Genomic DNA, 27,600 nt, shown 5'->3' on the forward strand with positions numbered 1-27,600 from the left:
CACTTTTCACTAACGGCCAGTGATCTCCGGCTTGGCCAAATCTTATAACAGCCGTGACATGCATTCCCCATCCACGGCCAAGCATTGCTCTCACCACCAGTATTATAGTGAGAGTGAAGAAGCCCATAGTAGTCCTGCGAGAAAATGAATGTGTTATTGTGCAAATCTCTGTGTATGCGTACGTGTCTTTCTGAACAAACAGACACAGTCATGTGACATTATTATGAGTAATTCCTGGGTATATGATGTGTGATAGGCTTCTGCACACAGATCCCTGACTGTCTGGTAGGGAAGACGCTGAGTTGGTGTTTCTGTGCAGTTCCAGAACCCTGTCTGAACACAGGTGTATATTAGGTGTGTTCAGCCCCACCTGTCTTGCTTTTTATGCCATGGCACCTTCAGGGTTAACCTGCTGCTGTGCAGGTGAGCTGTGTTGAGGATCAGGAGCCGGACCAATCAGCTGCTGGACTGAGTCCCTGGTCCTCCATAAATAGTGGGTATGCTCAGCAGACAGACGCTGGCTATTAGTGTTCCTGCTAGGCTAAGTGTGTTCTTGCTGTTACTTGTAGTTCTCCTGATCCTTCTGCTCGTTCTCTGACTTCTCCGTTTTGCCGCCAGCCCTGACCATTTTTGCTTGACCATGACTATCCGTTTTTGTACCTTAGCTGCCCCTCTGTTATTGACCAGGACTGTTTACCTCGCCTTATTGTGTTTGTTTGTCTGTCTCTGTTTTGTGTCACACCTTACCAGAGTAGGGACTGTCCTTGTGGTTGTCCGCAGCTGCCTAGGACTGTCTTGTGGCAAGTAGGCAGGGACAGTGGGTGGGGTCAGCTTAGGGCTCACTGTCCGTGCCTTGTCAGACTGCCTTTTGCCATACCCAGCGCTAACACTGCCTTTATGAGTACAAAGAGAGAGATACAAAAATGAATGATTATTGGCTTTTTGTGAGCTGCTCACATGTTGCTGTGGTGAATGTGTAGTGTGTGGACAAATGACTGCGGAGCACTATGTGCCATTGATGTGGTGGTCAGTTACGTAGGTGCGCAAGGGAGGAGAATGATCCAGGGGGATAGCACTGGCTACAAAGTGAATAAAGTGTGTGCCATTCAGCAGGATTGGGTCCCCAGTCTCAAAATTATGGGGTGTCCCAGAGCCTGGGGGTACCACAGTCAGCCACTTATCCCCCCAACCTTCAGAGAGGAGATATATAAGTGGCTGGAGTACCTCCCTTTTGTGGCCCATTGGGCTCCCATTATGGTGCCTAGAGTTTTACCAAATTTTATGTTCTGCTAAATCTACAATGGAAGCTCCTTATAGACTCTTGACTCTGATGTGAATGTAATGTAAAAAAACAAAAACGAATGAAACAAATAGTAAACTTTACAGACTGTTTAGGTTTCTCCATCAGACATGATTTCCTTTCATTGAGAACAAAACAACGTTTACAACTATTTACAGAGAAGACGCAATGTAACGCTACCGTCTTAAAGGCGAGTATTCACACTTCGTTACTTCACTCGCTTTCCGCAAGTATGACAGGAGCCCCGCCTCCCCCCGATAGATCGCCCCGCCCTGCTACATGACGTCATGAAAGTCTTCAGCCTTGCGCGGCCAGGACGTTCCTATTGGTCACGCTCTGTAATGCTGAGTTGTGATTGGCTCCTTGCTCAGCTTCTCGCGGTTTGATTGGCCGAGGAAAATCAGTGACTTCCTGCAAGTGCAGCAAAAGAGAAAGCGGGGTCGGTCGGAGAGGGATGTGATATATCGGGACTGGAGAGAGCTGTCGTGACAGAGACAGCGGAGCTATCAGCCTAAGGTAGTGTGTGTTATGTGTGTATCGTGGTCCTAGCACAGTGCTGCGTGCCCCGGACTTGGCAGCCTATTGCTCTGTGCATAGACAGTGCAGAGCAGACAGCACCGGCAGCAATACATCCATGAATCTGTCATTAAGTTGTTTGTAATAGACAGTGTGGACTTTTATGTAGTTGGTGGGTACATGCACAATAGATAAAGGGGATCAGATGGGAGTCTGACTTCGTTAGACCATTGTTCTCTTACCTATGGTTTCTTAGCTGTTGCAGAACTACAACTCCCAGCATGCCCGGACAGCCGAAGGCTGTCCGGGCATGCTGGGGGTTGTAGTTTTGCAACTCTCAGGTAAACAATCATGTTTTTAAACATCATACAACACTGCAACTGTAGACAGCCGGGACTGGCACCACACTCACAACACAGTCTGGGTCACTCTAGGTTTGGAACCACGCTACTAGACAGTTCAGCAATATGGATCATATATTTGCCGCGGGGTGCGCCTTCATCCAAGACAATATGTATACGAAACAGTAAAGCGCACTCACCGCACTGGCTGTAGTTGCGATCCTTTATTTCATATAAAAGTCCATAAATTCATGGGGGAACGAGTATAGTGCATGTTGGTGTTTTCGCGTCATGTGACGCTTCTTCCGGCTGTGGCCGGAAGAAGCGTCATGTGATGCGAAAACGGTCGTTCGCTGCATGGACGCCGACCTGCACTTTACTCCCTCCCTCCTTTATGGATTTTTATATGAAATAAAGGATCGCAACTACAGCCAGTGCGGTGAGTGTGTTTTACTGTTATCATACACTATTGGCCGTGTCTTTGAATCCTGCACACACATGATATATGTTTAGGAAGTGGACCGAACGCTGTCCCCATTACAGCTTGTTACCTGTATATGTTTGTGATACCTCTAAATACCCATCATTATAGAGAAATAATCCTGCGTTATGATGCCAACATAATGGTGCCTAAATGACAGCGCACACAAAATACATTCGTATAACAGTGTAACACTGTATTAATAATAATACAAATGTATGTATATAGCACTTTATCATAGCGTAATTATAATATCAGAAAGTGCCCACATAACTATACATAATAGTATCACTCACTGGTAAAATTATTTAGTGCTCAGAGAGTATTAAGATTATACCTGCTCAAATATTATTGCCACTCGTGGTTCAGAGGACACAGTCATACAACGATGTATAAATCAACAGTATAAGCAAACATAAGAAACCTTGTAAGATATCTTGCCCTGTAAGATCTTTTATCAGACAAAAACTTTAAAGGGGTTATCCAGGGCTACAAAAACATGGCCACTTTTCCCCCTACTGTTGTCTCCAGTTCAGGTGTGGTTTGCAATTAAGCTCCATTTACTTCAATGGAACTGAGTTTCAAAACCCCACCCAAACTGGAGACAACAGTAGGGGGAAATTGGCCATGTTTTTGTAGCGCTGGATAACCCCTTTAATTCACAGACAGGCTAACAGTATAAAAGCAAACATAATAAACCTTGTAAGATATCTTGCCTTGTAATATTTCTTATCTGACAAAAATTCTTCCATCTCTTTTTACTAAACGTATTTCCTTCCTTCATTTCCTCAACTGAGGGCTCAGGTTATATGATGCCAATTCAACAAGAGTTTGATGTGAGTAATAGATCTCACCTACGTGTTTGAGTCACAGCTTAGGCCACATTCACATCATCTTTCGGGGCAATGTTGGGCAACATATTGGCAATCTGTCAAATAGAGATGGGCAGAGCCAGACCGTAATAGTCCGAACATAATATAACTGTCGATTTGGTCCATTTCTCAAACATCTCCTCTTTCGGTGCAGTACTGATAATGTGCTTGTATTAATATCTAAGTGGTCAGTATAAAAATCAGTACAGTAAATTATTCCTTTTAAAGCGAATGTACCATTGGTTCATCGATTTTCTGACATTTACATAGATCGGCGCCTGCGCGGGCATGCCGGTGGAGGGGTCCTTTTTTTGAACCACGGCCTGGTTCCTACGTATGGCCAGTTCTATTCCCGCGCACCGGCTGGGGGTTAAGCACTGAAGGCGGGCCGGTGTGCCCCAAGTGGGAAGAAACCCCCTCCCCGCTATGTACAGGCGATTTTAAGAAACTTTGTAGTTGGGTTTATTAGCCGAAAAATCCATTTTTATCATCAAAAAGCAGTTTGAAGCTCTCCTCCCTGTCGTCATTGTTCTCTTATAGAGAGGGGAGGTGTGAAGGGTGATGAGGCATCAAAACAGGACAACAAAGAGTTAATTTACAGCTACATCACAAGGCTATCTCCTCTGACAGTCAGCACTGACTTCTCTGACCTCTGAATACAGCTTTCACACAGGTCCCGCTGTGTAATCCTTTGTTCTCTGCTCTCTGCTGGCGACTAATCTCCCCCCGACTCTCAGGGCCCGACTGTGTAAAAGAGTTTAGATTTCCTGATAATGAGCAGTGAATGAGAGAGAAGTGGGAGGGGGGGGGGATCTGGGGAAAGTCTTTTTGAATGCAGATAATGGCATATTTGCCTAATAAACCCAATTACAAAGTTTCTTAAAATCACCTGAAGTATTAATTTCTGCCAAAAAAAAAATACGACAGTGACACTTTAAGAACACATGGTCGCTGCCTGTTGTTGAAGAAAGAGAAATTTCATCACAAAGTTCCAAAGTATTACTTTACTGTGTACACTGTAGTTATGCAACATGCCTCCGCAGGTTATAGTAATGGCGGAAAGTGTATGTAGATTTAAAGGTAAACTGACAACTCAGATATGCACAGTCTTCCAGTATCCTATTACTTGGGTATAGCATAGATACCTTGAGCTTTTCTCTATGATCTGGCGTCCTCTGAAAAATCGCTCTTTATTTCAGGCTGGCAGTGTCACCGAGGCCGATCTGTCCTATCACCTAAAATAGTTGTTTCCATTTTATGACAAACTTGGTCGCTGCCATTTAATGGGTGGTTTTGGATTAGTTGGAGGTTTGCAAGTATATAAAGATGGAACTTGACGGTCTTTCACATTGTGACACCATTTCAATAAAACAACTTGTGGCACAATACATTTTATACAACAATTTAGTATGGATATTATTTATTACATTGACATCGCAATATGATAACTGTGGACTTTTTACCTTATAGGGATTAGAAGGCAGTCGGCTGGGGAGGAAGGCCACTATGACCACTGAAACCTTTGTAAAGGATGTGAAGCCTGGACTTAAAAACCTCAATGTCATCTTCATTGTGCTTGAAACAGGTAAGACTCCTTCCAGAGTAGAGATGCAAAGAGGTAAGGCACTAAAATTAGGCAGTTCAGGTCAGCATTACTCTGGAGTCATCACTGTTGGCCTGAACGGGACACCACTCTAGTCAATCCATCAGCCGGGTCGGCATTTTCCTCACAGTCACGATGTCATCAGAAATCGGGAAAATGCCTTCCGGCAGGGCTCCCAGGGTCTTTTGCGGGCATGTGAAGAGGTAAGTAGTGGTTTGTTATTATGGCCCTCCTCCCCGACCCTGCCGGCGGCCAATTTTTGTGCTTTTGTTTTTTCCTCCTCGTGTTTAAAAGGCCACTGCGCCTGCATATTTTCCCCTACAGACCCACATGAGCCCTATTTTTTTGCGACACCAACTATACTTTGCAAATACAGACTTACCTTTTCTATAAAATATGCTGCAAAACCAGAAAAAAATTATGTGTGCAGGGAAATTGGAAAAAAGGTGCAATTCCTTTTATTTTGAGGGGTTTCGTGTATACTCCTTTCGCCCTATGCTAAAACTGACATGTTATCTATGTTCCTCAGGTCAGAACGATTACAACGATATGTAACTTGCATGGCTTTTATTTTATTTGATGGCTTTTAAAAAATTAAAACCTTTAAAAACAAAAAAACAAAACAAAATGTGTTTAAAATTGCTTTATTTCCATCCTTATAACGCTTTTATTGTTTGGTCTATGGGGCTGTGTGATGTGTCATTTTTTACGCCACAATCTGTTTTTTCTTTCGGTACCTTGTTTGCATATATGCGACTTTTTGATAACTTTTTATTACATTTCTTCTGGATTTGATGTAAACAAAAATGTGCAATTTTGTGTTTTGGCGGGCCTTTGCTCTTACGCCGTTTACCGTGCAATATCTGGAATGTGGTAATTTAATAGTTCGGGCGATTAGGCATGTGGCTATATTAACCCTTAGACGACCCAGGGCGTATAGTTACGCCATGGAAATCTGTCCCCAGACGACCTAGGGCTTAACTATACGTCCTGGGTGTTTCTCCGGCTATGAAGCGCGCTCCGGAGCAATCAGCAGCCGGGACCTCACCGGTAATGACATGCTGCAGCGATCGCGCTGCTGCGTGCCATTAACTCCTTAAACGCTGCAGCGAACGATCAAACGACGAACGAGAAATCGTTCATTTTGATCTTTCAACATGTTATCAAATTTTCGTTCGCAAAAACAGTCGTTGCGCGAAAGTCCGGCTGCCCGCAGCCCCGCCCGGCCCCCCGCTCATCCGCAGCCCCCTGCGCCGGCTCGATCGCCACCCCCGCCGACGCCGCTCTGATCGCCACCCATGCACGGCAGCACTGATTGGCTGAAGAGGAGCCGTTTGAAATTCCCGGCTCGCCTCTTCAGCCAATCAGTGCACTGAAGAGGGAAGCTGGGGATTTCGAAGACCTGCTACGCGAAGCATGTAACGCATGCTCGCGGCCGGGCCGGCGGGGGGGGTGGCGATCGGAGCAGCGGCGGGGGTGGTGATCAGAGCGGGGGTGGCAGCGGCGGGGGGGTGGCGATCGGAGCGGCGGTGGGGGCGGCGCAGGGGGCTGCGGTTGACCTTGGGGCCGGGCTGCGGATGAGCGGGGGACCGGGCTGCGAGTGGGGGTCCGGGCTGCGAGCGGGGGTCCGGGCTGTGGGCGCGCGATCGCAGAACGATCGCAAAACAATTTTTCCATACGATATATCGTACCGTCTAAACGCTGATAGTTATGAAAAAAAAATCGTTACTCCGACATCGTTAATCATATGATCGGGCCAATTATCGTTTCGTGTAAACGCACCATTAGGATTAGCTATCAGTGTCATAATTCTACATATAAACACAATAAACTAAGTTATATAACAATGTAAACTAAATATATTGGTGTCATATACTGATAAACTAAATATATAGACATGATATCTCTTCTTCTCTTTGCAGGTAGAGTGACCAAGACAAAAGATGGGCATGAAGTCAGAACATGTAAAGTGGCAGACAAGACTGGCAGCATCAACATCTCTGTGTGGGATGATGTAGGGAATTTGATTCAGCCTGGAGACATCATCAGACTTACAAAAGGGTAACCGCTCGGACATTCATCCACTTGTTGACTCTCTACTGTCTGTCATGAACCATGAACCCCCCCCACCCTAAATGAGAATATATGGGACAATTATAGATGATGATGTTGTCACCCACTGACTAGTAAACCCACAAAAAAGATACAGGATTTGGTGTAGTGATGCTCAAAAATGTTATACATAGGTGCTGGACTGGTTGTAGAATATTACTATTCATATTTTGTAGCATGTTCGTAGGGCTGGGCAATGTGGCCAAAAAATAAATCATTTTTTATATTGGATAAATGAACAGCACATCTTTTTACTTAGGAGCCCTTATAGTTAAAAGCATAAACATCTCACACAGCGTCTGGTTCCCCCCACTCCTCTTTAATCCCTTCTGTGCTGCAGCCTGTAACTGACACAGTCTGATGACCGCTGCACAGGTTGGTGTGCTGTATGTGCAGGGACGCTGGTGTGTCAGTTTGGCACAGACAGGTGGGTGTGGCTTCCAAAAAGGGGTGGGGCTTACAAAAGGGGCATGTCGTAATTATCATCCAATTATTGTTCCCATGGCTACATGTACGATTAACCATGATTTTGATTTGCCCATTATTGCCCAGCCCTACTGATGACCCTCACGCTGAAATCTTGCACATTTCTTCTACTTGCTATCAGTCTCAGAACAGAGATCAGGAGTCGTCAGCAGGAAACTAGTTCATATTCCTGCACTGACGACCCCTGACCTCCGTTCCAAGGCTTCCCGCAAGTAGATAAAATGCATGGGATTCCGTTGCAGAGGTTGGAGGGAATCAGATGTGATGAAGTATATTGTTTTCTGCTGTTAACCCTATCTGTGCTGCGGCAAGGGATGCAGAGTTTAATTACTCTGTGTCGCTTACACTCTGCAGCAAAGAAATGGTAAAGAGCAGACTTGTCAGCTCCTGCACTGTGTCCTCCACACAGTCCTGTCCCACAAAATTCAAATTTGCGACTTTTGCAAAAAATGATTGTCAGCCCCCTTTAAGGGTGAATTAATCAAATTAATTAGATTAATCGCCCAGCCCAACATGGACATTGGATATAGCTAATAGCTATAAACACCATCTGGAGAATGAAGATTGGTTTAACCTACAGCTGCCTCCATATGGGGCCGTTGTTAGGATGACTTATGGTGCGTTTACACAGGCAGATTTATCTGACAGATTTTGGAAGCCAAAACCAGGAATGGATTTGAAAAGGGGAGAAATCTCAGTCTTTCCTTTATGACCCGTTCCCTGTTTATGGTTTGTGCCTGGCTTTGGCTTTGGCCCACAGCCCGGCCCCCCGCTTGCAGCCCGGCCCCACGGTCAACCGCAGCCCCCTGCGCCGCTACGCTCCGAGCCGTTTGAAATTCCCGACTCCCCTCTTCAGCCAATCAATGCAAGACAGCACTGATTGGCTGAAGAGGGGAGGCGGGAATTTCAAACGGCTCCTCTTCAGCCAATCAGTGCTGCCTTGCATTGATTGGCTGAAGAGGGGAGCCGGGAATTTCAAAGGGCTCCTCTTCAGCCAATCAGTGCACTGAAGGGGGAGCCGGGGATGTCGAAGACCTGCTACGCGGAGCAGGTAACGTATGGTCGCGGCTGGGGCAATCGGAGCTGCGGCAGCGGGGCGACCAGAGTGGCGGGGGCGATCGGAGCAGTGGGGGTGGCGATCGGAGCAGCGGCGGGGGTGGTGATCAGAGCGGCGGTGGGGGTGGTGATCGGAGCGGCGGCGATGGAGCCGGCACAGGGGGCTGCGAGCGGGGGGCGGGGCTGCGGGAGGCGGACTATCGCGCGACGACTGTTTACACGGAACGATCGGCAAATTTTTTACGAACGACGATTTAATAACATGTTGATAGATCAAAATGAACGATTTCTCGTTCGTCGTTTGATCGTTCGCTGCGTTTACACGTACGATTATCGTTCGAATTCGATCGTTATTGCGCAAATTCGCACGATAATCGTTACTTGTAAACGCAGCATATTTCAGTTCCATCAAAGTAAATGGAGCTTAATTGCAAACCACACCTGACCTGGAGACAAAAGAGGGAAAAAGTGGCCATTTTTTTGTGGTGGTGGATAACCCCTTTAAGAAGCTGAGCTCGCTCCATACACAGGTGTCGCTGCTAATGACTGACATCAGTGATCCCATTGATGCTGGTCATTTAACTCCCTAAATGGTTAACATAGCAACCAGAGGCCGCTCCAGTGTAATACTACTAATGTGATGCTGATAGGGGGACTTTCAGGCTGGTGGTGATGGTACTACACTGTGATTGCCACAGGAGGGTTTCTCCAGCCTGCAGCGATCGTGATTTAGTATTACCCCACTGATTCAGTCTGCGCCCTTCAAGCCACAGAAGAAGGTATCAAGCCAGGTAAAAAGCAGAGCCTATGCTCTGCTATCAGCTAGTCGTCCGGCTGCCTTTGAACTCCACTCTGAGTCAGGATTGCTCAAAGGCAGCCGGCCGACAAGCTGAAAGCCGAGTGTAACGAATCGCTTCGCTTCATTAATACTGATACACACATCTCTAGATGTAATCAATCCAGCGATCAATTGGATGGCCTTTCACTCCCAACAACTGGGATATCTATAGAGTGCCATATAATTTGTATGTAGTCAATCAGCTCACATTCTGCCTGTTTAAAAGGAGCCTTTGGGTCCATTTACACAGAAAGATTATCTGCCAAAGATTTGAAGCCAAAGCCAAGAACAGACTATAAACAGAGAACAGGTCATAATGAAAAAACTGAGATTTCTCCTCTTTTCAAATCCATTCTTGGCTTTGGCTTCAAATCCTTGGCAGATAATCTGTCAGATAATCTTTCTGTGTAAATGGACCCTTAGATTCATTTACAGAAGCATAATTTTAGTGTATAGAGTAAATAAAAAATATGTAGTGATTTGCTATTTTTCTAAAATCACCACGAAACTGCACCAATGTAGGACAATGAGGACCCAGTGTATTAGTTTGTGCAATGTATTTATTTAATATTAACAGAATTTGCTGGGAAATGGCTTTGCTTACAGAACGCATTTATTAGAGTCTCAATCTTCATTAACGGTAGTGGTTGCGGTAACATGAAGTGGTTCCTCATGTGTCCCTGTAGGCTATCTATAGCTGTGTGTATCCAATTTAGAATCAGACCAGAGATATGTAGATGCTGCTGTAAGGCTGTTGCAGTCATTTACTTTTAATTACCTTTTTTTTTCATTTCTTTTAGTCACCTCACCCTTACGTCCTATAATAAACCCTGAACATGAGAACCATTTGCTACTCTCATCCTACCAGGGCTGCAGCTAGCCTTTCTGGCTGCCTGAGGCTAATTGTGTAAAGGTGCCCCCACCCCTCCCCTCCTCCACATGTTGTAAATTGCCAACGGGGAGAATTTCCAAGTCATAAATTGATTCCTTGCAAGTAAATAGGATTTACATAAATCTTATTCTCCGGAGAGAGATGCCCTATAGGTTGTAGAAGTTTGCTGTAAAATTATTATTATTAGCCAAAAATAACTACAGACCCAGAGATGCCAACATCCACCTCAGTTTACAACAAAGACCTCATAATTTAAAAGGTTTTTCAATAATTAAAACAATTTCTGTATTGTTTTGATAAGTAAAATAAGCTAAAAATGATCTGTCATCCTCTGCCGGATGAACTTCATTTCTTTTGAATTGGAATGCGAGCACATTCGGGTCTTCCCACATTCCAATTCACCTTAGCGGATAATGTAAAGTGCGGCTGGAGCCGCACTTTACATTGTCTGCACTGTCAGTTTTGTGCAGCCGCTATTCAACGAATAGTGGCCGCACAAAACTGACATGTCAGCTTCTGGTGCGGCCGCAAGGAATCCCTGCCGGAGTGTATACATTGAAATCAATGCAATGTATTTTTTCATTTAATAACAGCCTGTGTTGCAGTCTTCAACAACGGACGTTATTAAATGAAAAAATACCTTGTGTGAACTTAGCCCAAAAATGTATCTGTTTCGTCAATGGTTCCATACACATAAACATCCAGCTCAGTCATGTGTCTGTTTGCTCTAAATGAAAAAAAGGGAGGTAAGCCTCTGCCAGAAGTGTTAAAACATTGCTATCATTTAATAATATTTTTGCCATGTCTAGATTAATTTTCCTTTTATATGCTACTGCCCCATCGCAGTAGTGGAAGTATATAGTAAGTGTTTACGTTCATTAATAATCTTTGACTTTCTGATTTCAGGTACGCATCTGTCTTTAAAGGTTGCCTTACTTTATACACAGGGCGGGGAGGTGATCTGCAGAAGATTGGAGAGTAAGAAAGTCTCTTTTTTTTCTTTCTTTTTTTTAAAAATAATAATTTCCACAAATTCCAAATGGCTTTAGTCAAATGCTTAAAGGGGCTGTCTGGGAAGCAGATTGCTTTAGCTGTCTTCTGCTCCATGGACAACCCCTTTAGGCATTTCATATGCAGTGTCTAATAAATGTATAGTGTCTCCGATGTTGATCAGGACTTAGATCCGCCCCTCCACATCTTGGAAGGGGGAGGAACACTGAAAAGGTTTCAGCACTGGGGAGCAGAAGACTCTGGCCCTTTAAGATAGGGAGTAGAGATGAGCGAACCGGGTTCGGGTTCGAGTCTGTCCAAACCTGAATGTTCGGTATTTGATTGGCGGTGGCTGCTGAACTTGGATAAAGCTCTAAGGTTGTCTGGAAAACATGGATACAGCCAATGACTATATCCATGTTTTCCACATAGCCTTAGGGCTTTATCCAACTTCAGCAGCCACCGCTAATCAAATGCCGAAAGTTCAGGTTCGGATCGACTCGAGCATGCTCCAGGTTCGCTCATCTCTATTAGGGAGGCCTAACTTAGCAGCAGTGAGGTCTCACTATTTTGACAGCAGTTTATAATAATAATATTCATTTGTATAGCGCCAACAGATTCCGCAGCACAGTTTATAGTGTAAAATGCTGCACCCCAATTTTGTTTATTTTGCACCGTGCTCCCTAAGAAGATGTGGCCTTCATTTATGTATTCTTCAGCTAATTTTCAAAGCAAATACATTTGCCTTTGGTACATAAACGTTTCATGGTTTATACCACTGTATAGATGTAAATGCCATGACCTGGAGTGCTGAAGTGTTATGCAGCAGGTGGGCGTTTGGTTTTTTGTAGCTGGAACACTTGTCACGGTGGCCAAGAGGGGTGATACCCACCCCCAGACACATGGGCTCTGGCACTTGTACGGTACCACAGTTGTGAGGGTGCAGGTGCAGCGACATAAATCAGCGCTTAACCAAAGGTGACTTTTAGGCCCCCTTCACATGTCCGTGTCAGTTTTTACTGTCAGGAAATCCTGATCAGGAGACCTCAGATGTCATCAGGAAAGTATCAGGATTTCCTGACAGTAATCCGTTTTTAGCTTCAGGAAACCATCAGGAAAAACCTTCAGGATTTCCTGATGAGAAAAAAAAAAAGTGTCAATATGGTCTAGTATGCCAACATACATCACAAGTACCCACATCGCCCCTTGTTTACGTGATCGGAGGAGTAGTTCTGCAACCTCAATGGCCACATGTTGCAAAACTACAACTCCCATCATGGACTGTCAGCAGGACATGATGGGAGGAGTAGTTCTGCAACCTCAATGGCCACATGTTGCAAAACTAAAACTCCCATTATGGTCCTGTCAGCAGAGCATGGTGGGAGTAGTAGTCCTAATGGGTAATCTCACCTGTCCTGGACCCAGCTTTTGTCCTTATCTGAGGTCCTGAGGCCGGGGCGATCTGACAGCTGGCACCCTGGAGTGGTGAAGTCCGGGGGTCGGGGGCAGCCCTGCGGTGCGGTCCCGGGGTCCCAGGCGGCGGGCAGATGGCCTGAGCATAATGAGGGGGAGGGGGTGCAGCGGGTGGCACAGTGGACTGATGAGGTCGGGCGGGGGAGGGGGGTTGGGGGGTGGCACAAGCGGTTAGGTGAGTTCCAAGGGGTGGAAAGCGGGCGGCCAGCCGGGGGGTGACATCGGGGGGGGTTATTGCGAGCGGGCGGTGGGTGACGCTTGGGGGGGATCTGTGTAGGTATGCGAGCGGGCGGCAGGCAGAGTGGAGTGGTGGGGTCTGGAATTACAGGCACTTTCCTCATGTACATCACGAAGGTGCCCGAGATTCCGGCGCTCCTATAGACTTCTATGGGAGCGTCCGTGGCGGAATTCCGGACAAAAATTGGACAGGATCTAAAAAATCCGGTCCTATTTTCCGGAACGGACACCCTTCAGAAAAAATCCTGAAGGGTGTCCGTCACTAATGTAAGCCTATGGGTCCGGAAATCCGGACAGATTTTCCGGACGTGTGAAGGACGTGTGTTTCTTATGAACTTTAGTGCAATACAGTTGATAGAAGCCCAGGACTTGACAGTTGCAGGTGACAATAGTGCGTGAGGTAGTGAGCAGAGAAGTAGTGAGCAGAAGTAGAGGTTTAGCTTGACTTAAAGAAGGTAAAGGACTGTCTTGGAGGCCTTGTCCAAGTTAGAAGTGCCGGGATTAGTGTAGAGAATAGTACTTAGTGTGAAGGAAAGAATACTCATCCTCACGTATATATAACAGACCACCTTCTGCCCAACCAGTTCAGAGAGTGCCAGGCTGGGTAGTATGATCCTCAGACCTATACAACTGGGCATAGCAGACTCCTTAAGACCTTCCAAGATAGCCGTGTGTGATCAGTAAGATGCTTTAGCTTGTGCTCTTTGTCTTACTGTGGATCAGTCCCCTGACTTCTTTTAGACTGTCCTGACATAACTGGAGAAAGATCCCTGGCGTGGACATGGTTTCCTAAGAGGACAGTTACCCTTTCTGCGGGTTTAGCACTGCATCTTATCTGGAGTCTCTTTCATAGAAGAAATCTTTCTCTTTAGTCCATGACAAAGGCCCTGGCCCTGGGCCAAGCCAGGGTATCACTGCTGCAGGAACTCTGTAGTCCCCCATAAACCAAACAAAAGACCTCCCGACAGGAACTAACTAACCTTATATTGGGGTGACTGGGTCTAACCTCCTATTGATGGGGCTGTGTAAGAAGAAAAGAGCAAAGAAGTGTGAGGTACCTGCACCTGTGATTGGTCAGAAACAGTGAATATAGAAAGCATTCTTAACCCTTTTCCTTCAGATGTGCTCTTACAGATAGGGAAGAGTGAAACACCAAGTGGTGAAAATGTAGAAGGCCGCTTCACCCCCTTGTGTGCCACCTGACACTTTTGCCACTTTTACCCGGGTGACTTAGTGGACCACCTGTACTGGGACACTACATAAACAAGGATACGTTCTGAAAGCAGCTCCAGATTTTCACTTTCTTGATGTTGCGCATGTCATGCCCCCACAGATAAACACAATAAAATTGTATAAAATATGCTACTTTGAGTGGAAAATAGAGGAGTCCTGTGTATTAGGGTGCATTCTCATGTTGTGGCTTTCACATGCGTTGTGTGTGTATAGTAAAGTGTGAGACTGAGATTATCCCTTAACAAGTAGCTATGTCCTCCTCTGGCAGATCATCCCCTCACTAGGCTACATAATGGGGCTGATTTACTAACATGTTCCTGGCAGCAAATTGTCGGGTTTGTGTTAATTTTCCTTATCTGTTTAGTGTTCTGACATATTTACTAATTTTTCTAAAGACCCGACTAGTGTAGCGGGATGGTTGGATTTTAGTTTAGTTCTATGAAAAACCTTTCAGCTTGAGTAAGCGCATGCGCCACAATGATGAATTAGACACGAAAAACCAGACATAACCAAAACCGTAATGGCTTGAAATTGTAAATGAGGCCCAGTGTCTTATTACATAGCTGACTAATAATGTTCTGAATGAAGTAAAGATCAGGTTGTTAGCAGTAGGTGAGGAAACTTTTCCCTGATATGAGGACATCTGTGGCCTGAGATGCTGCACTGCTGGACTTTGATCTGATTTTGCCTTTCCATGTGTTTTATATATTGTCAGATTTTGCATGGTTTATTCTGAAGTGCCTAACTTTAGTGAACCAAACCCTGACTATGTCGCACAACAATCCCAAAGCAAACAGGTAAGTAGATTCTCCTTAGTTTTGTTGTCTCTACTGATCACAGTGTTACTGATGTCTTATTTCTGGGATTTCAGGCACCGGTTGAGAGCGGATCGGGAACAGCTAACCACAACTCATCCAACAGTACTGCTCCTCCAGGTATAGAGAAAAAACTGGTCATATAAATGTATGCATTCATTCCGGAGTTATTTGGGCATTAAAGGGGACAATAGCAAATAAGTGGGAGGGGTCCAACCTTTGACTTCAAAGTTAGGAAACAGAACCTCTCCTGTACTCAGAATTGGTGTGGTTGTGCAGTTCAATTTCATGAAATATGAATGGAGCTGAATTGTAATACCACACACAAACCGAGGACACTGTTTTTGGAAGAAAGTAGCTGTGCTTCTTCTGATTCTGGATAACCCCTTTAAAGCTTTGGTATACTTATTAACAAATAGACACTCAATATATTAGGCTGTGCAAAAGGCATAGCCATGGCAGGCTTAGGGGCCTTTCTTAGGTGCAATTGGTGGACTGCAAATGTGTTTGTTGGATGCTGATGGGATCTGAGGATAATGGGTGTCCATGTAAAAATTTTGTCCTAATATGTATCTTTACCTTCTTTCCAGCTTCAGAGCTACCCAACGGTAATGGAAATAACAACCAGGTTAGTGCCGCACACCAGCCTCCAGCAGCTCCTCACCAGTCAAGTGGACGAATTACGCGCAGCCAACCCAACCACTCTGTCCCCGGTGCACCAAACTCAATCAGTAACGGCAAAGAGACACGGCGGACTGGGAAAAGATAGCGAATTAACAAATGGTGACCAAAAACTTATGCTTCTCCCTCCGTCTTACACTCTGCGCCTTTTGTAAATCTGGAGAAAAAGTTTGATTTTTCTTTCATTCATCTCTCACCGCAAGAGGTCAGGATCTGGATGATGTTTAATGAAGCCTTCCAGTGCATTATACAACATACAGTATGTGTAAGGAAATGGGAACGATCCCCGTATCTTTTAGTATTCTATGTAGTATTAGAACCTGTGCACACAGCACGGATAAGAGAAGCCCTGGCAGCAGGGCTGTAGATGTGTATCTGTGGCCTATACATTACTCAGCAGTGTTAATGGCAGGTGAGTAACTTGGATGGCAGTCAATGCTTTTCCTTACACACTGAGTTGGGGAGAGGAAATTCGACCTCTTTCCACTTTCATTGTATTGACGCAACTGGATGTATTGAGCAGGAGGAGGCGTTTATGACCTTTCTTTTATTCTGGCATTCTGCTATTTTATGGTAGTCTGTTTTATTCTTTGTAGCCTATTATTCACGGTGCTGCATGTCTTCTTATCTACCTTCTAATAATCCTTATTCTTTACCAGTCTGTCAGCAAGTCGTTGGGCCCTATAGATCCTGGCTTAAAGGAACTTTACTGTAATGACAATAGATGTCAGACATGCTTACTAACAATTGTGCGTAGAATGGTCAGGCTATTCAATAAACAATAATGATTATAGTAATTATATTAATCATCGATCTTTCTCCCTTTTGAATGTGATTTACCACAAATGGTATCAACATAATCCTAAAATATGTTGTTTTAATAGAGAATTTTTAATGCCCAAAACAAATAAGATGGCTGTCTTATGACCAGCAGCAGTTTATCTCCCCAAGTGGTTTATCTCTACATGGCGTAACGTCCATGTCCAGTTACTACAGCTTTGCTGTTGTTCACGTCAATGGCAGCTGAGCTGCAGTTACCCAGCACGGACACTATACAGTGAATGGAGCTGTCTTCTGTGGCAGCCCTGCGGAACAGCTGATCGGTGTGGGTGACAGATGTTGACACACAATTGTTGGCTTATGCTGAAGATAAACCACCACCCAATGTTTCCTTGAAAACCCCTTTACCTATGGTATATCATGTGCCAGCTGTAAAGTTTTTTACTTGGCACCAAACGCATAAAAGCGAATGCCACTGTGTGCTGTAGTATATTCATAAATTTAGTGCAGAAAAAATAAGGGTGGCAAATGTGATTTGTGCAATAATTTTTGTGCTCGTGCACTTTTTCCACGCTGCGCAAAAACCTTTGGTCCAAAAATTATCATTAGGAGCACAGGCCTTGATAAATATTGCACAATTTTTGGCTAAAACAAAGGCTAACAAACTACGCCAGGGTCTGACTGGAGAACTGCTGTGCAAAAAAAAATATCCCACATGATAAATCTGGCTAAAATAGTAGCTAACATAAAACCATGCCCCTACCCACGTCCCCTTTGAGTGAAAAAAAATAAAAAACGACACAGACGACAGAAACTGCTCAAAATAACGAAAAAGGCCTGAAAAATGCTGGAAAAAATATATGTGGTGTGCAAAAACACCTTTTTTGCCCAAATAATGGCACAAAACAAATGATATATACCCCTTAAGTCTTTCCTAAAACACTATTAATAATGGTGCCCTGCTGTTTTATACCATCACATGATATATGAACTAGAACCAAGGGATTCTCAAAGTGTTATTGTCATTTAAAAAGAACATTCGGTGTCCATTTTGATCAGTCAGAGTCTCGGAGACCCCCATGATCACTAGATATAGGTGGGAGAAGCACAGCGCTTTGCTCCATACACTTACAATGAAGCCTGTTTGCGGATAGAAATGGACTACATAGGGAGCTGAGGAGTAAAGTGCTCTGCCCCACCCTTCTCCCGGCTATATTCAGTGATCATGACAGTCCCCAACTAATCAAAACCTTTGACTTAAAGTGTCACTGTCGTTATAACTTTCAAAATCTAAATCAGCAGTAGATGTGATATAAAGCAAGTTTGCAATTTACATTCATTATTTTTTTTTTTAGTTATCATGGAAAACACGGCACTTCCTGTTTTCTGACTCTTTTGGTTCTCAAAGAGTCAGCAAACAAGAAGTCCTGTGTTTTCCAGGCCATCTAAGCGCTCGCAAAGAGAAGGCAGTCATGTGATTGATGGACACATTGAGCCGTGACTCTCTGTACTGGCCAGAATTCGTGTGTTTAGTCTGTTTTTTTACAACCACACAAGTAAGAAAATCTGCCTTCAGGAGTTTCAGTTCAGCTTTGTTTTACAGTATGATAACAACAACAAAAAATGAATGTATATTGCAAACTTGCTTTATATCACATGTACTGTTGATTTAGATTTTGAGGGTACAAACACACACAGGGTATACGCAGCAGATACGCAGCAGATACACAGCAGATTTGATGCTGTGTTCAGTTATTTAGATCTAATCTGCTGCGTATCTGCTGCGTATCACAGCAGTAAATATGCAGCGTATATGCCGTGTGTGTTTGTACCCTGAAAGTTATAATGACAGGTACACTTAAAAAGTTTTTTTTTAATGACAGTATTTCTTTAGGTGTATATATTACACTAACTTTTCTACTAATATTGCTCTTTTTTCACCCTGCATTTGGGGACAGTCTATATGTTCAATCAGCATTTCCAAAATAAAATTTTTAAAAAACTATTTTATTCTATCACTTGAATAGAAGGTTCACTACCTGTATGTATTGTATCAGATCATCTTCTGAAATGTATTCTTTGGCAAAGCCATATACTGAGGCTCTCCATAGGTTATTGAACTGTGACTGCTTAGTATCTTCTGACAGTCAGCAAAGTCAAAGCTGAATCTTTGGAGAGCAACAAGTTGCCTTTTTGTATTATAGAACATGTGAATGTGATCCGTTCTGACAACCCCATTATGTCACATGCACTGTTGTTATATATGTTCTGTTGTACCAGATTCTACTGTGAATACAAGCTTTATTGCTTTCATACCTGATCTGTTTCTTGTAGATTTTGTATGATCCAGAGCATGTACATTAGCTGTATTCTTGGCTTTAACTCTGCTGGAAAATACAATTTCTTTCTACATGAATGAGTTTACAACCTACGAATAGGGATTAGCTCACAACTTAATAAAATGGCTTTCTTATACTGTGTGTCTTTTTCCCATGCTCATTGGGGCTGGTTGACGCTTGAAGGGGATATCTAGAACTTAAAGGCTATATTTAGGCCATGTTATGAGGCTTATTTAGACCCTCAAACACAAGAGGTGAATTCAAAGCAATGGGTAAAGGAAGCGCTTATGTCTCCTACTGGCCGGATCCACTTCTGGCTCTGGCTCAAAAACTGCAGGGGCACCTGGTGCCTAGTGGACTGGATCACAGAGGTGGTCCCGTTCCACAGAATGGAGGAAATTATAGCAGCTACAGTTGAGGTTCAGGTCAAATGCCACTGAATTTTTAGTTTGAATTTCAACTTTCTAATGCCTTCTGAAATGTTAAGACTGGAGATGAGCGAACCTCAAGCAAAGGTGGATGAAGAAGTTGAATGCAGACCTGAGGCTACCTGGAGAACATAGATACAGTCATAGGTTATAGACTGTATCCATGTTTTCTAGGACTCTCTAGGGCTGCAGTTAATCTTAAAACTGTGCTCTCTAGGGCTACAGTTAATCTTAAAACTGTGCTCAGCTAATCGCGGCTGAGCGGCTGATGACGCGGCCACGTCATCAGCTGCTCAGCTGCGATTGGCTGAGCACAGTTATGCTCAGCCAATCGCGGCTGAGCTTCGGATGACGCTGCAGAGGGCGGCCGGCACTCGGGAAGATCCGCCGGCCTCCCGAAGAAGACGTCACTGCTGAGGATCGGAGACCGTGGTCGGCACGTGACAGGTATGTATAGCGCACCACACTTCCGGGTACACGGGTGGGGGTGGTGGGACACGGGGAAGGGGGCCATTCACAGACATAACATACATTACAAAGTTGTATAACTTTGTAATGTGTGTTATTCTGTGAATAATTTTTTAGCGCCGGGCAACCCCTTTAAGGAATGTATATTTGTTAACAATGGTTTGAATTTTTTACAGGCCATCAGATACAATATAAGTTACACATGTTATATATCGTTTTAATCGTAACGACTTGAGGAACATGCAAAATAAGTCAGTTTTACCCCAGGGTGAATAGCGTAAAAACACATTCCCCCCAAATAAAAGAAATGTGTTTTTTTTTTTTTGTTTCGTAGTATACTTTATGCAAAAATTCAGCTTGTCATTGCAAAGTACAATTAGTGACGCAAAAAATAAGGGCTCATGTGGGTCTGTAGGTGTAAAAATGCAAGTGCTATGGCCTTTTAAGCACAAGGAGGAAAAAACGAAAACACAAAAACGAAAATTAGCCTGGTGCCGAAGGGGTTAAACTCGAAGCCCTGAAGCCTTAAAAGCAGCTATCTGAGGGTACAAGTGGTGGTGGTGTGGGGGGGGCAGATTGTGGGTACAGGGTCACTTTTAATTGTAAAATGGCGAATAAAACTATGCATGAACTTATCCAAACAGTGATGGACAACACCTAACAGATTAGCATCACTGTATACACACTTACATGAAAAAGAAGACTGTCAATTACTTGTTAGGACCGCCTGCTGGACTCTTAAACCTAGAATGAGCAGGAATTTTAAAAGTTTAAATTATAAATTGACAAATTAAAATATATGTCAATCTACTCCGCAAATCCTGCTGTATTGTAAAATGCCTGCAGTAGGTTCAGTGTCACATGCTTCCTTTAAAACATTTTAGGGTGGCGTAATATAACTTTTAATTTAAACACAATTGGATAAGGTGACATATCACTTGCATGTATTTGTTTAATAAAGCAATCTGTGACCTTGTTGCCTGCTGACTACTACGGTTTCCTTATCATTTAAGTCATTCTAGTTGCACCTGTTTTGTCTCATAAACGTTGCTCTGTTGCCAAGTAGATAATCGAAAGGCATTTAAGCTGAGCTTTAAAGTATTTACACAGCGAGCCATTATTATACGTTTTATACTGGAAGTGAATGCTAACAGTGGCCATGCTAAGGCAACTCATTTTAGATGGACTGAAATGGTCAATTCATTTCAACCAACTTCCCTCTACTTGATCGCATAATTTATTTATAATATTTAGTATTCACTTTATTTACCAAAAATGATTCCTTAGCCCCAGAAAAACAGGTCTTCAGTCTGGCCACTAGGTGTCTCACTCCCCTGGAATCTACAGCCTGTTAGGGGAATTCTGTCTATAGTTCCTGCAGCGGCTGTATGTCCACTGTGCTGCCTTCTTTATATTATCTCCCTCTCCCCTCTTTGGTCTGCATGATTGTCTTTTAAGCAGCGACAATTCACTGCTTAGTGTACCCTATTCTTTGTATACAGTGGGGGAAATAAGTATTTGATACACTGCAGATTTTTCTAGTTTTCCCACTTACAAATGGAGAGATGTGTAATTTTTATTGTAGGTACACTTCACCTGTGAGAAACAGACTCTATAAAGAAAATCACTTGGTATGATTTTTAAATAATTATTGTACAATTTACTGCATGAAATAAGTATCCGATACCATAGAAAAACAGATGCCTTGGTTGGCAGTTGCAGAGGTCAGACGCTTCCTCAGGGTTCTTCACCATATGCTTCCACACACTGCACACACACTCCTCCATACAGATCTTCTAGATTTTGGGGTTGTCTGTTGTTTTTTTTTTAATCTTTACTCCTTTGTCCCCCACCTGTCTTTATTCTCCTTCTGCGTTTTACATTGATTTGGTGATATACATCATTGGTAAACTGTGCCATACTTGGATACTTACTAATTTATTCATTCAGTGGATCATGAATCCAATAGATACATGGAGTGAGGGTTTTGGCTAACAAGCATTCATCAGCTCAACTAACAATGCAAACTGGCTAGAATATATGTACACAAAAATTGCACCAAACAAAAAGGGGACAACAAACAAACAAACAAAACTAAACAGGGAGGGGGCAGATTTGGAGTGTATGGATCCAGTATGCCTTTTGTTTGTGTAGGAGTTACTTGAGGTATCCTGCCCTTGTGGGCAGTGTCACTTGTTCTCTTGTTCTATTACTTGAAATGTAAGCTGTGAGATGGAAGTGCAGAAGATGCAGTGATAAGGAAGAGGCATTGATAAAGTCTCGCTCCGTATCGTAGACTTGTGTTTGCTAATGGTCATGTATGGGGCATTTTATAAAGTATATGACATTTCATCTGTTGCAGGTATAGAAGCCCCTGATTTTCTGTGCTCTGCCAGTGTGGGGGTGTAAAACCTCATTATCTTTTAATACATTGTTGTACTGACCACAGTGTAAACAGGGGAAGGTGCCACATTTAGTCAGGAGGACCCTCTGTTTGAATGGACCTGACATGGTTTTGGTTTCGTCTTTTATTGCAAATGAGTGTTGGAACTTGAAGTTCTTCAATGTTGGGGCAGGATTTGATGGATCGAACAGTGTTTCCGGATGATCTTGTCTTGTCCAGGGGGTAGGGGGTAGTGATGTCACGATACCAGAATTTTGAGTTCGATACCGATACTAACTTTTTTATTTCGATACTCAATACCAGTTCGATACTTAGTAAAGTATAAAAGAAAAAAAAAAAAAAATGGTAGAAATATAATACCCCTGCACTATTACAGTGATACCAATTTTTGGACTATTTTTATTTTATTGTGTTAAAAATAAAGTTAGTGATATCTGTCTAAGACAGCTCTGCTGCATCAGCTATCACTAAGACAGCTCTGCTGCATCAGCTATCACTAAGACAGCTCTGCTGCATCAGCTATCACTAAGACAGCTCTGCTGCATCACCTATCACTAAGACAGCTCTGCTGCATCACCTATCACTAAGACAGCTCTGCTGCATCACCTATCACTAAGACAGCTCTGCTGCATCACCTATCACTAAGACAGCTCTGCTGCATCAGCTATCACTAAGACAGCTCTGCTGCATCAGCTATCACTAAGACAGCTCTGCTGCATCAGCTATCACTAAGACAGCTCTGCTACATCCGATATCACTAAGACAGCTCTGCTGCATCAGCTATCACTAAGACAGCTCTGCTGCATCAGCTATCACTAAGACAGCTCTGCTGCATCAGCTATCACTAAGACAGCTCTGCTGCATCAGCTATCACTAAGACAGCTCTGCTGCATCAGCTATCACTAAGACAGCTCTGCTGCATCAGCTATCACTAAGACAGCTCTGCTGCATCAGCTATCACTAAGACAGCTCTGCTGCATCAGCTATCACTAAGACAGCTCTGCTGCATCAGCTATCACTAAGACAGCTCTGCTGCATCAGCCATCACTAAGACAGCTCTGCTACATCCGATATCACTAAGACAGCTCTGCTACATCCGATATCACTAAGACAGCTCTGCTGCATCAGCTATCACTAAGACAGCTCTGCTACATCCGATATCACTAAGACAGCTCTGCTACATCCGATATCACTAAGACAGCTCTGCTGCATCAGCTATCACTAAGACAGCTCTGCTACATCAGCTATCACTAAGACAGCTCTGCTACATCCGATATCACTAAGACAGCTCTGCTACATCAGCTATCACTAAGACAGCTCTGCTACATCAGCTATCACTAAGACAACTCTGCTACATCAGCTATCACTAAGACAGCTCTGCGGCATCAGCTATCACTAAGACAGCTCTGCAGCATCAGCTATCACTAAGACAGCTCTGCTACATCAGCTATCACTAAGACAGCTCTGCTACATCAGCTATCACTAAGACAACTCTGCTACATCAGCTATCACTAAGACAGCTCTGCGGCATCAGCTATCACTAAGACAGCTCTGCGGCATCAGCTATCACTAAGACAGCTCTGCAGCATCAGCTATCACTAAGACAGCTCTGCTGCATCAGATAACACTAAGACAGCTCTGCTGCATCAGATATCACTAAGACAGCTCTGCTACATCCGATATCACTAAGACAGCTCTGCTACATCCGATATCACTAAGACAGCTCTGCTACATCAGCTATCACTAAGACAGCTCTGCTGCATCAGCTATCACTAAGACAGCTCTGCTGCATCAGCTATCACTAAGACAGCTCTGCTGCATCAGCTATCACTAAGACAGCTCTGCTACATCAGCTATCACTAAGACAGCTCTGCTACATCAGCTATCACTAAGACAGCTCTGCTACATCCGATATCACTAAGACAGCTCTGCTACATCAGCTATCACTAAGACAGCTCTGCTACATCAGCTATCACTAAGACAGCTCTGCTACATCAGCTATCACTAAGACAGCTCTGCTACATCAGCTATCACTAAGACAGCTCTGCTACATCAGCTATCACTAAGACAGCTCTGCTACATCAGCTATCACTAAGACAACTCTGCTACATCAGCTATCACTAAGACAACTCTGCTACATCAGCTATCACTAAGACAGCTCTGCTGCATCAGCTATCACAGACAGCTCTGCAGCATCAGCTATCACTAAGACAGCTCTGCTGCATCAGCTATCACTAAGACAGCTCTGCTACATCAGCTATCACTAAGACAGCTCTGCTACATCAGCTATCACTAAGACAGCTCTGCTACATCCGATATCACTAAGACAGCTCTGCTGCATCCGATATCACTAAGACAGCTCTGCTACATCAGCTATCACTAAGACAGCTCTGCTACATTAGCTATCACTAAGACAGCTCTGCTACATCAGCTATCACAGACAGCTCTGCAGCATCAGCTATCACTAAGACAGCTCTGCTGCATCAGATAACACTAAGACAGCTCTGCTACATCAGATAACACTAAGACAGCTCTGCTGCATCAGATAACACTAAGACAGCTCTGCTGCATCAGATATCACTAAGACAGCTCTGCTACATCAGATAACACTAAGACAGCTCTGCTACATCAGCTATCACTAAGACAGCTCTCCTGCACCACCCACCACTAAGACAGCTCTGCTGCACCAGTTACCAAGATTGCGGAGGAAGAGAAGAGGAGGTTACACAGGATCCCACACACTACAGCCGATCTTATCTGCTCCTCTCAGCCCCGGCCACCTCCCCCACCTGCCAGCCGGCTGGATCCTCACATGTGCTGCACTTCCCTCGGCCTCCTCTCCCGCGTCTCACAGACCCACGCTCTCCCTCTTCATCCTCCCCACCTCCAGCCTTCTCCGTCCTCCTCTCTCCGTGACCTCCCGCTCTCCCTCTCCAGCCGCTCTCCTCTGTGCAGCTCCGGCTCCTCTCCCGGACATCCCGCTCTCCCTCTCCTCCGTCCTCTCTCCCGGACCTCCCGCTCTCCCTCCAGCCTTCTCCTCCGTCCTCCTCTCCCGCTCTCCCTCCAGCCTTCTCCTCCGTCCTCCTCTCCCGCTCTCCCTCCAGCCTTCTCCTCCGTCCTCCTCTCCCGCTCTCCCTCCAGCCTTCTCCTCCGTCCTCCTCTCCCGCTCTCCCTCTCCAGCCGCTCTCCTCCGTGCAGCTCCGACTCCTCGGCATAAATCATCTCTCTGATAACAGAGTCTGGCGGAGCCGGACTCTGTTATCAGAGAGACACCAGCAGCGGGGGTCTGTTACACACAGTAGCCGACCCCCGCTGTATATGGAGCGGGCTCAGGAGGGGGTCAGATGCAGCTGTCAGTGTGACAGCGGCATCTATATACTTAAATAGCCGGCACTAGCAATAGCTAAGTGCCGGCTATTTGAAATTGGCGCCAATGGGAGCGGAGGGAGGGAGAGCAGAGGAGGAGACTGCAGGGGGAGGCACATAGAGAACACGGCCGGCGCTCAGCTAGCCGCCCACCGTGTTCTCTGCTTAACTTAAAGTTTCGATACCAGGAAATCCTGGTATCGAACCGTTTTTTTGCCCGAAATATCGATAGTAGTATCGATATTTCGGTGCATCGTGCATCCCTAGTAGGGGGATTATATTACCGTAAAAATGGGATGTTTGTTTTTGCCCATTGTTCAGACCTGGGTGTAAAATTGTCTCTAGCTTCCTGAAGTAGGTATTAAGGGTGGCCCCTTTCAAAGAATTTATTTTCCATCTCATCCAGTCTAGTTTTTTGTGTGTCTAGGTCAGCGTCAATACGTCTGACGCACTGGAATTGCAACTTTGGGGTGGACTTTTTGATATTTAAGAGGTGTGCACTGCTGGAGTTGAGAAAGCTATTATGGCCCGTGGCTTTGTGAAATAACTCATTTGTCAGTTTCTCATTACCATCCTTACTCACCCTAGCGACAAGATAGTCAACAATGTCTTGGATGCAGGTCATGGTGAATTTCAGTCCCTGCCACAGAGTTGAGAAATGAGAAGAAGGAGTGAAGCCTGTCCCGTGGTCCATCCCACACACAGAATATTTCTCAATGAATATTTCTCAATGAATGTTAGCAAAAATCATCATGATTTTATACATAGTTAAAGTGACTGTACCACCAGGCCCAGGCTGAAGCACTGGAGGTGGGCCAACCCACCCTTAGTGGGAAGAAACTCCAGCCCCTCCATGACGTGACTCCATTAGAATCAATGGAACCCTATCATGGAGGGGTGGCTCTAAGGGTGGGCCGGCCGCCTCCAGTGCTTCAGCCTGGGCCTGGTGGTATAGTCACTTTAAGTTTGAATTGAGACACATATGCATTTGCATACAGGGGGGCCGTGTTCGCTGAGCCCTGGCACTGTGGATAGTAAGGGCCTTTGAACAAGAAGTAGTTCTCATATAATACTACCATTAAGAGGTAAAAAAAAACTCTGTCGGGTGGGGGCGAAGTCACTGTCAGATAGTAGCCAACTTGTGGCATTGATTCAAGAGATGTATACAAGCTAATAACGTCTATAGTCACTAGTCCTGTCATCGGGTAACTTCCCTGAGGATATTCAGGAATTGGGAAGTGTCCAGCAAGAAGGAGGGGGTCCTCCTGATTAAAGGTGTAAGGGTTTTTTCAAGGTAGATCATGGTACATAGGGGACTTAGAACAGAGTCTACAGAGGCGACTATAGGTCTGCCAGGAGGGTTGTCCAGAGTCTTGTGTACTTTAGGAAGTTCATTGTGTCAATGGTACCATTGGAGCCATGAGTAGTGAGGACCTCGCAGACTTTGGACTGTATGTCAGGCCCCCAGGTTCCTGGACAGTGGCCTATATGTGTGAATATATGAATAAATAAGCATCCATGAACGTTGGTGAGTGCCAGGTCTCTATACTACTATTTGGACTTCTCTACTTCGTGCACCACAGCTCCACAGAGTGTTGTCCCTCTTCTATACATATGCTCACCAAATGGACAGGGCTATAAACAAAGAGTCCATGGCCATTCCTCATGCACAATCTACTACAATTTACGTCTGCTAGGAGGTGTAAACTGTAGTTGATATCAATGCAACACAGGAAGCCTCAGATGAACTAAAGGCGGTCTTAGTAAATTACACCCCACCGCCTCACTCTGTCAAATCAGGCTGCATGTATATCTGCATATTTACTGCAGTTATTGCCACAAAGACCTTTGTCCCCAGTAGCAGCCGCATGTCAGTCCAGTCAGGAAGG

The 27,600-nt window shown here is 44.5% G+C and overlaps 1 protein-coding gene across 1 annotated transcript; it reads left to right on the forward strand.

The window, feature by feature from the left end:
* The first annotated feature begins 1,393 nt into the window (after positions 1–1,393).
* NABP2 (nucleic acid binding protein 2) lies at positions 1,394–17,540 on the forward strand. The gene is made up of 7 exons (XM_069972132.1): positions 1,394–1,816; positions 4,981–5,095; positions 7,036–7,174; positions 11,404–11,475; positions 15,146–15,227; positions 15,302–15,365; positions 15,836–17,540. Exons 2-7 carry the CDS (start codon positions 5,017–5,019, stop codon positions 16,012–16,014), a joined length of 615 nt encoding a protein of 204 aa, XP_069828233.1. The 5' UTR covers positions 1,394–1,816; positions 4,981–5,016; the 3' UTR covers positions 16,015–17,540.
* The last annotated feature ends 10,060 nt before the right edge of the window (positions 17,541–27,600 follow it).

Source organism: Dendropsophus ebraccatus, chromosome 5, assembly GCF_027789765.1.
Source record: "Dendropsophus ebraccatus isolate aDenEbr1 chromosome 5, aDenEbr1.pat, whole genome shotgun sequence".
Classification (NCBI taxonomy): Eukaryota; Metazoa; Chordata; class Amphibia; order Anura; family Hylidae; genus Dendropsophus; species Dendropsophus ebraccatus.